We start from the raw sequence: 10,483 nt of genomic DNA on the forward strand, positions 1-10,483 counted from the left end.
AAGCCAGCGCAATTGTCAAAAGCACACTCGTTTGCAATTTCTTCCTGTTAAAGCCGGCGCTCTTCTTTTTTCAAACCTTAGCGCCAGGATCAGTCATTTACCTGTCTTGTGCTGAGGTGGGAGGGGTGGCAATGTCTGAGGTGTGTCCGTAAAAATGTGTGCCAAAGTGCCAATTTCAGTATGCTCTGGTGGGGATATTTAAGACCAACCGAAAGCTGTTTTTAGCGGTAACGCGGTTGGTTATGGCGCGGCCTATCCAGCTGTGACGCACAGTGCCCATATGCACATGGAACAAGAGAGATGTGTTTTTTGTGCCGTAAACCTCGTATTTAGAAACATTTTTCAAAAACATGTTTTTTTTCTCATTTCGTTTCATTTGATTAAAAACCAATGAATGAAGGCTGTTTTTGTTGTCCTGCCCAATGCATTCGCTAAGCAGTCAAGACTATCAATAAAGGGTTTAGCTCGTGAGACCGCTTTGAATTTAGTTTATTTTATTACCAAAGCTTTATTAAAAGGTCAAGTTTGACAGCAGCAAAACAGTGAGCCTATATCCCCTTTTCATCTATGTAGGCAATTACATTATTTTAGCCAGCTACTGTTATTACTGTGGATGTGAGTAAAAACCCCTTCATGTAGGCTATATGGCCATCATGGAACGAGAGATGAGATAATCCGATGACAATTGCTTGTTTTCCGTTTCATTTGATTAAAAAACAAGTCCGTATAGGCTACCCTTAGCCTTTTATAGAGAACGCTGGTTCAACAGCAATGTGTCTGGTGTCTTTCTTACCGTGGCCATGCATTAGCATATTTTCTAGATGTCTACTCCTGAGGCTTATGCACCATTCACAATTCAGGTGGGCCTACTGTATCTGCGGCGCATACCCCATTTGGCTTTTCAAAGAGCGCCTCTTGTCCGGTTATCAAAGACGTGCTCCTTCAATCGTATTTCAAGTATTCAGTCCTATAATGCAGTATCAATGGTAGGCCAAGGCTATATCTTGGTTATTGAGAATGCGCCTCACGCATTCAATACCATTTAGTCTTTTTTATTTGATGAGAAGTGCGATGCGTAAAGGCCTATACTCGGTGAAGCATTTATGACGATGTTGACTGACAACACGGCAAACGTATTGAACAAACACTGGATGTTTTTTTTCTTCTTCTGTTACTATCACTCGTTACCGTGCCCCAAGCCCAATTGGAGTTGGCGACAACGGCAATATCCGACAGAACCTTAGACAAAACCATGCAGTATTAAGCCATGGAACGCCTTGATTGTCCGATGAGTGGCCAACGCCCTCGTCACACCTGCAACTTGTTTATTCATCGAAACCCGGCCCTTTCGCGCCACCGCCAGCTATTGCGCTCATAACGGCTGTGGAGATAGCACAAATATATCTGACACACCCAGGGACCTGGAGTTCAACCGCCAGCGCTTAGATTTACCACTGTGTTAGGTTTGTTCAAATAGAGCTCTCAGTATATCTAGCTAATTAAATACTTATTGGCAGGAATCTTTCAAGTGAATAAGTAAATACATTCACGAACAGCTGTTGATAATCATAGCCAGCACAAGATAAGACTCCACTATACAGTATGTATTTCCCACGGTATTTTCTCTAACTCTCATCTAAGCTCTCTCTGTAACATACAGTATAATGGGATTACAGTAGTAGATGCTTGGAGAAAGTGTGTCAGCGGTGCTACGGAGTTGTATCCATTTTTAAAAGGGCTTAGCCTCTCTCTCTCTCTCCCTCTCTTTCGTATTCCAGTTCTCACTAACATGCAAACTCCATTTTCCATGTCACTCCACTACGGGAGTCGCATGGGAGCGTTTAGGCCTCGTGGTGTGGGCCAACACGAAGTCACCGAGCCCAGCCGCAGCAACAAAAAAAAAACTGTAATGTGCGAAGTGTGTTTGGGTTAGCTCAGTTTCTTCTCCGGGAGCAGAGCAGCCTTCCTGCTGAACCCAACCCAACGCTCCACAGACCTCCAGCAGCACCAGTCCAAAGACTATGTTACCATACAACTGGCTACTTGATAATGCAGCCTAGTATGCCTTCCTGCATGGAGAAATACCATTGTACTCTGTAGTTGTACTCTGTAGTTGTCTTCTGTAGTTCTACCTCAAAGAGCATGACTTGAGTAGCTAAGACAATTCCCCCTGCTGCACACTTAGGCTGTGTACTGCCTTAGAAAAGACTGTGTCTGCATTGCTTAGGTTTTTCTTCCTGCCAAATGCAATAGATGGTGGGACCAAGTTTGTACGAGATGAGTTCGTATCGATCGCTGGTCCTCCCCCCGGCTCTAGACTAGAGCAGAGGACAACAGGTAAGAGGCATGGTACTCTGCTGGCACTGTGAAGCTTTAAAGATATTTAGCTCTAATTAAGTTTCTCCTCTGAGAGAGAGATAGAGAGAGATAGGGGGGGGGGATAAAAGGCTCCCAGTAGCAGGAGTGCAGCACAGTAATCAATCAGGTTCCTCTACTGTTAGTGATAGTGCTGCAGGTCCTACCCTCGTTCCCTCACAGGGAAAATGGCCACTCCTGGGCATACAGACATTGAGGAGTGTTATTCCAGAAGCCCTGACTTCACCTCAACCTGCCAGACTAGGATGTGTGACCAGTAGAGTGGGGGATATCCCCAGTGCCCCCAATGCCCTGTGTCAGAGAATGATTGCCGACTGACACACTTCATCATCTCACTTTTCTCAGTTTTAGGCTCCCTCAGCACCACCGGAGGAGAGATCTGAAAAGTAGCGCGGCTTGGTGTCAATATTATCAGCCTCAAGCTCTTAGCTCTGCCAGTGTGTGTTGTTGTATGAAGGGTAACATTCAATTAACACCGGATTTTGGCATGGTATTACAGCTGTTACAGCTGTTGGCTGTTGGGCTACATGTTATGAATCTAGTCTTTCAGCTTTTGGTTTGAAAAGAGTAGAGGCAGACCAATGAACTGTCTCAGCTCCTCCTGCTTGACTTGCTCTCGTCTCACGTCTCTCATGCTCTAATAAGCTTCGATTATTAGGGCATGATGGCTGGCTAGGGTGGATTGGTTACCTCAGAAGCTAATGTGTGTCTCTCTCCCTCCCCGTCTAAGGTGTGTAAGGTTCTAAACACCACCAGTATGAATTGCTTTGCTCCGTCCCTGGTGGCAGAGTACCGTCCAGGTCTGGACACGGTCAAACACGCTGATGAGTTTGGGTTCATCTTCAACAACGTCCAGACTCTGCTAGTCTATAACAAAACCATCTTCCTCTACTACCCCAACCCATACTTTGAACCTCTCAGCACCAATGGAGTCCTGGAACAGAAGCCCGGATCGCCCATCATTCTCAAGGTATGGCAGAAGGACATGGGGATTGTAATGATGCAGGAAAGTCTTTTTACAGGGCCTTTACAGTAACTCGTCTAGATCTTAGAAACCAAGAGAGGGTTTAGGGGATTTGACAGCTACCATTAAACTGCAGTTAAGCCTGAGGTATAAACATTTTAGTATGACAATGTGTTCTACGGTATAACTGTATCATAACTGCTGTATCATAACAAACAATACATTATTTTAAGATTACTTGAGGTTTCAATAATTCCCCCCCCCCCCCACAGGGCAGAAACCTGGTGCCTCATGCCTCAGGGGGGGTGAAGCTCAACTACACTGTGTTGATCGGGGAGACCCCCTGCTCTGTCACAGTGTCTGAGACCCAGCTGCTGTGTGAGCCCCCTAACCTCACGGGCCAGTACAAAGTCATGGTACGTCAGTCATGTCTGTCCAAACACGCACACACACGCACACTGACACACACACAGCTGATCGCACACACACACCCTCTTCCTGTCTCTCTATTCTGTCTCTCTGTGTGTCGGAGTGTCTACATAGTTTCATTTCCGTAACGTTTGACCTGTAAACTCCATTATTCTGGCACGTTCGTGGTTGTTCTTTCAGGTCAAAAAGAGGGCAGTGTTACTGGGCTCTAGCCGTAAAAAGGTTCTGTTAGAATCCACCGCAATTATTTCTGCAAGTCTGCTCACTTATTGAGTGGAAGTCCCCAGAACTTCACTCTTCACTGTCCTCGATGATGGGGTGTATTGGTATGTTGCATTTGTGCTGTGTCTGCGTGTGTGTGTGTGTGTGTGTGTCTATGCACACGGGGGGGGGGGGGGGGTGTGTGTGTGTGTGTGTGTGTGTGTGTGTGTGTGTGTGTGTGTGTGTGTGTGTGTGTGTGTGTGTGTGTGTGTGTGTGTGTGTGTGTGTGTGTGTGTGTCTATGCACACTGTGTCTGTGCGCTGGATAGGTTTATTTAACTGAATCTAATGTGTGTGCGTGCATGCCTGTGTGTGTGTGTTTGAATGTGTGTGTTTCTCTGTGCGTGTGTTTCTCTCTGTGTGTGTGTGTGTGTGTGATATTCAGGTGCAGGTGGGTGGTCTCCATGTGTCTCCGGGGTCAGTAAACATCCTGTCAGACAGCCTGCTCACCCTCCCCGCCATCGTCAGCATCGCCGCCGGCGGAGGCCTCCTCCTCATCATCGTCATCCTCGTCCTCATCGCGTACAAACGCAAGTCGCGGGAGAATGACCTCACCCTGAAGCGCCTGCAGATGCAGATGGACAACCTGGAGTCCCGGGTCGCCCTGGAGTGCAAGGAAGGTGGGTAACACATTATTTAGATAGTCCATCTAGATGCTCTACGGACTAGCAGGAGGCCATCAGTGACATTGATATGCATCAATATGCATATTTATTCAACAAATCAACCATAGACTATTAGTTACAACTCTCACAAACTATCGTATAAACTACGGAAGGTCAGTTGAGCCCAGAGACAACAAAGTAATGCAATTACATTGGAAACTGAAATCAAAATGGCCGTGACGAGTACGACAATTACGTTTGGTCCTCTTCTGCTCTACAAAGCTATTTCTGAGACACTTTGATTGCGGTCTCCTAGGAGGACTAATGACTGAGCTCGCAGGCTGAGTTCACAGGTTAAATGACGACAGTGAAAGTGCATTGACTGGTCTCCACTAAGGCGTGGCATAATCACATGAAAGACACAAATGGGTATTTCCGCGTAGTAAGTCCATTACTGGTACTGTGTGTTACGTAATGTAATATAAGGTATTGTGAATCAGGGTCAATGAGTCAGGTTTTGGGCGACAGTCTCTGCTACTTTAATTTACTCGTGTGTGTGTGTGTGTGTGACCCCGAACATGACACACTAAATGAACATGGTGCTTGTCTATTGTTCACACACACTGACTCATTCACTTCCACACACACACACACACACACACACACACACACACACACACACACACACTGATAAACACAACGTTTTCCTGTGAACAGATCTGGAATGGGATATCATCTTTATGTCATGCTGACATTTTCTGTATCACAGATGCACAGGACGCATAGTGTGTGTGTGTGTTTGTGTAGGTGTGTGTGTTCTGGTCTGTGTCTGTTTGCTGAGTTTGTTGTAAAGGCATGGCCTCGTTTAAGATTGTTAGGCAGACTTAGTTAAAGCCTGAAACATCTGTGTTAGTGCTGAACTCTAATGTCCAACACACACCCACACACACACACGCCCATGCACACAAAAAAAAGAGGGTTCCTCAAGGGTTATTTGGGAAGGGTAATGGTTCTATGTGGAACCATACTGACTCAAATAACCCTTTGAGGCCTTCAATGGCTTCGTAAAAAAAAGGTTATTTCCTCTTTTAGCGATAATTCAAATGTAGGGGCGGTGGCTCGTTCGAATATTTTGGGACGTGGTTTTCTCACAGCTCTTTTTAATCTAATCTGTTGTGTAATGCTATTAGACGTTACATATGACTATGGTCAGTGAAGGTGTCTTGTGAAAGACTCCCGTATAGCCTTGTGTCAATTGAGAACGGGTTGAATAAGTCAGTAGTTCTCAATTCTCTCCTTGTGTTATGTATTCCCTCCAGCCACCCTGAACACAGCTTTACCACTCTGAATGTAGACTGTCCCAACATAAAGGATGTATAGAAGACGGGTTGATGTTTATTGTCATGAATCTGGCCCTGGAGGCAGAACTGAGCGATATCCGCTGGGTGGGTACAGCTGCAAAGTCAAAATTGTCTATATCGTAAAAATTCCTGAACATTTTTTATCGGTTTTTGGTTTTAATTTAGGGTTAGGTTTAAAATCAAGTTTTATGACTTTGTGGCTGTGCCAGCTAGTGACCACTCTGCAGAGCTGCCTCCAGGGCAAGATTCATGACAATAAATGCCAACCTGCGTATAGAAGGCAGGACATACAGAATAAATAGTATACTAGAAGGGTACATCCTCCAAACACAGGAGGTTGGTGGCACCTTAATTGGGGAGGACAGGTCCGTGGTGATGGCTGGAGCAGTTTCCAGGTGTTTGATACCGTTCCATTCGCTCCTTTCCAGACATTATTATGAGCCGCCCTCCTCTCAGCAGCCTCCTCTGCCTCCAAATGTCATTGCCTCATTAATCTGAGTTTTGTCAGGGTGGTGGCAGAGTAGAGGAGATAATAGTGAGGTCTATGTCTGTGGGGCTTAGGGCTGTTGTCGGGCCCAGCTGGGGGGAGTGAGCAGAGCAGCACATGGCCGCATGGGGTTTACAGAGCTAAAGCCCTGGCCACAGTCAGACACACAGGCACACACAGGCCAGGAGACAGGCCGAGAGGTCATGTTTAAACCAGTAGCTGTGGCCAGGAGGAGCTTAGTCGCCCGAGGGTGGATTTAGAAGGGCAGCTAGGTACCTGGGTTTCACACCAGGGGTCTGAGTCTGAGCCCTGGGCTGGGGTAGCAGGGGGGCTGGGGGGGTAGGTGGGAAATATGGCTGTGATTGGCTGTAGAGATGCTAAGGGGTCTCCCTCAGGGCAGTGCAGGACTCAGTCAGAATGGGGCCAATTAACCACCTTTCACCTGCAGCTGCTAACAGCAGGGGACCCAAACACAGGAGCTCAGATACTGTACAGTACAGCTGATTTACTGGGCACCGGAAGGGAATGTGTGTGTGTTTGGGGGAGGGGTTGTTATGTGTGTGTGTTTGGGGGGGTTGATATGTGTGTGTGTTTTGGGGGGGGGGTGTTATGTGTGTATGTTTGGGGGGGGTTGTTGTGTGTCTGTGTTTGGGGGGGTTGTTATGTGTGTGTGTTTGGGGGGGTTGTTGTGTGTCTGTGTGTGTGTTTGGGGGGGGTGTGTTATGTGTGTGTGTGTGTGTGTGTGTGTGTGTGTGTGTGTGTGTGTTTGGGGGGGGTGTTATAGTGTGTGTGTGGTGTGTGTGTGTGTGTGTGTGTGTGTGTGTGTGTGTGTGTGTGTGTGTGTGTGTGTGTGTGTGTGTGTGTGTGTGTGTGTGTGAGAGAGAGAGAGAGCTTTTCTTCTTCTATGAAGTGTGTCTTGGGTTCAGTGTCAGGGTCACCATAGATAGTGGGCGTACATATTTATGCATGTAGATGTGCTCCATAGTTTCAGGTAGATTTTAAACTAGCAGGTCTGGAATCAGTTGATCTATACTCATGTCTGCCCCCCCCCCCCCCCCCCCCCCACCAGCCTTTGCTGAGCTGCAGACGGACATCAATGAGCTGACCAGTGATCTGGACAGAGCTGGTATCCCTCACCTGGACTACAGGACCTACGCCATGAGAGTCCTCTTCCCTGGCATCGAGGACCACCCTGTTCTCAGAGAACTGGAGGTACGGAGAGACTGGAGGGGGAGAGGGAGAGAAAATGGAGAGGGGGGAGTGGGAGAGTTTGAGAGTGTAAAAGAGCGAGAGGGGGGAGAGAGAGGAGGGAGGAAGGGGAATTGAGAATTGGAGAAGTGATAAAGGGAGAGGGAAGAGAGAGAGGGGGGAAATGGTGAGAGCTTCAACATCACTCCCCTACGGCATGCCCTCCCATAAGCACCACAGTGCCCAGAGGGAGACTGATACAAGTATGCAGCTCTGCCTCTCTACCCTCTGGCCTCACACACACAAATACACACACACCAGCACCACACACAGCACACATACACACACTCCCACCCACACACAGGTCCCAGTACAGGGTCCCGGCACACGTCTATTTCACCCACCAGCAGCTCCTTCATCAGGAGTAATGACGTGGGTAATGTCCTGTTCACTGGCGGCCATGGGACCCACCTCCTCTACTGGGGATAAACTGACTGAAACACACTCAATACACTCCCTCTGACTGGAACACGCTCGATACACTCCCTCTGACTGGAACACACTCAATACACTCCCTCTGACTGGAACACACTCAATACACTCCCTCTGACTGGAACACACTCAATACACTCCCTCTGACTGGAACACACTCAATACACTCCCTCTGACTGAAACACACTCAATACACTCCCTCTGACTGGAACACACTCAATACACTCCCTCTGACTGAAACACACTCAATACACTCCCTCTGACTGGAACACACTCAATACACTCCCTCTGACTGGAACATGCTCGATACACTCCCTCTGACTGGAACACACTCAACACACTCCCTCTGACTGGAACACACTCAATACACTTCCTCTGACTGGAACACACTCAACACACTCACTCTGACTGAAACACACTCAATACACTCCCTCTGACTGGAACACACTCAATACACTCCCTCTGACTGGAGCACACTCAATACACTTCCTCTGACTGGAACACACTCAATACACTCCCTCTGACTGGAACGCACTCAATACACTCCCTCTGACTGGAGCACACTCAATACACTCCCTCTGACTGGAACGCACTCAATACACTCCCTCTGACTGGAACACACTCAATACACTCCCTCTGACTGGAACACACTCAATACACTCCCTCTGCCTGGCACACACTCAACACACTCCCTCTGACTGGAACACACTCAATACACTCCCTCTGACTGGAACACACTCAATACACTCCCTCTGACTGGAACACGCTCGATACACTCCCTCTGACTGGAACACACTCAATACACTCCCTCTGCCTGGAGCACACTCAACACACTCCCTCTGACTGGAACACACTCAATACACTCCCTCTGACTGGAACACACTCAATACACTCCCTCTGACTGGAACACGCTCGATACACTCCCTCTGACTGGAACACGCTCGATACACTCCCTCTGACTGGAACTTCGCTCGATACACTCCCTCTGACTGGAACACGCTCGATACACTCCCTCTGACTGGAACACACTCGACACACTCCCTCTGACTGGAACACACTCAATACACTCACTCTGACTGGAACACACTCAACACACTCACTCTGACTGAAACACACTCAATACACTCCCTCTGACTGGAACACACTCAATACACTCCCTCTGACTGGAACACACTCAATACACTCCCTCTGACTGAAACACACTCAACACACTCCCTCTGACTGGAACACACTCAACACACTCACTCTGACTGAAACACACTCAATACACTCCCTCTGACTGGAACACACTCAATACACTCCCTCTGACTGGAGCACACTCAATACACTTCCTCTGACTGGAACACACTCAATACACTCCCTCTGACTGGAACACACTCAATACACTCCCTCTGACTGGAGCACACTCAATACACTCCCTCTGACTGGAACACACTCAATACACTCCCTCTGACTGGAACACGCTCGATACACTCCCTCTGACTGGAACACACTCAATACACTCCCTCTGCCTGGAGCACACTCAACACACTCCCTCTGACTGGAACACACTCAATACACTCCCTCTGACTGGAACACACTCAATACACTCCCTCTGACTGGAACACGCTCGATACACTCCCTCTGACTGGAACACGCTCGATACACTCCCTCTGACTGGAACTTCGCTCGATACACTCCCTCTGACTGGAACACGCTCGATACACTCCCTCTGACTGGAACACACTCGACACACTCCCTCTGACTGGAACACACTCAATACACTCACTCTGACTGGAACACACTCAACACACTCACTCTGACTGAAACACACTCAATACACTCCCTCTGACTGGAACACACTCAATACACTCCCTCTGACTGGAACACACTCAATACACTCCCTCTGACTGAAACACACTCAACACACTCCCTCTGACTGGAACACACTCAACACACTCACTCTGACTGAAACACACTCAATACACTCCCTCTGACTGGAACACACTCAATACACTCCCTCTGACTGGAGCACACTCAATACACTTCCTCTGACTGGAACACACTCAATACACTCCCTCTGACTGGAACACACTCAATACACTCCCTCTGACTGGAGCACACTCAATACACTCCCTCTGACTGGAACACACTCAATACACTCCCTCTGACTGGAACACACTCAATACACTCCTTCTGACTGGAGCACACTCAACACACTCCCTCTGACTGGAACACACTCAATACACTCCCTCTGACTGGAACACACTCAATACACTCCCTCTGACTGGAACACACTCAATACACTCCCTCTGACTGGAACACACTCAATACACTCCCTC

The 10,483-nt window shown here is 47.9% G+C and overlaps 1 protein-coding gene across 1 annotated transcript in view; it reads left to right on the top strand.

The window, feature by feature from the left end:
• The window catches only part of LOC106567158 (plexin-A2), a 260,888-nt gene that overhangs the window by 249,165 nt on the left and 1,240 nt on the right, over nucleotides 1-10,483 (top strand). The window contains exons 18-21 of the mRNA XM_082960069.1: nucleotides 3,107-3,346; nucleotides 3,613-3,756; nucleotides 4,415-4,649; nucleotides 7,552-7,694. Coding sequence (XP_082816195.1) covers nucleotides 3,107-3,346; nucleotides 3,613-3,756; nucleotides 4,415-4,649; nucleotides 7,552-7,694 — 762 coding nt within the window. The remainder of the gene's footprint in view (nucleotides 1-3,106; nucleotides 3,347-3,612; nucleotides 3,757-4,414; nucleotides 4,650-7,551; nucleotides 7,695-10,483) is intronic.

The sequence above is a fragment of the Salmo salar genome, chromosome 13 (assembly GCF_965601325.2).
Source record: "Salmo salar chromosome 13, fSalSal1, whole genome shotgun sequence".
Classification (NCBI taxonomy): Eukaryota; Metazoa; Chordata; class Actinopteri; order Salmoniformes; family Salmonidae; genus Salmo; species Salmo salar.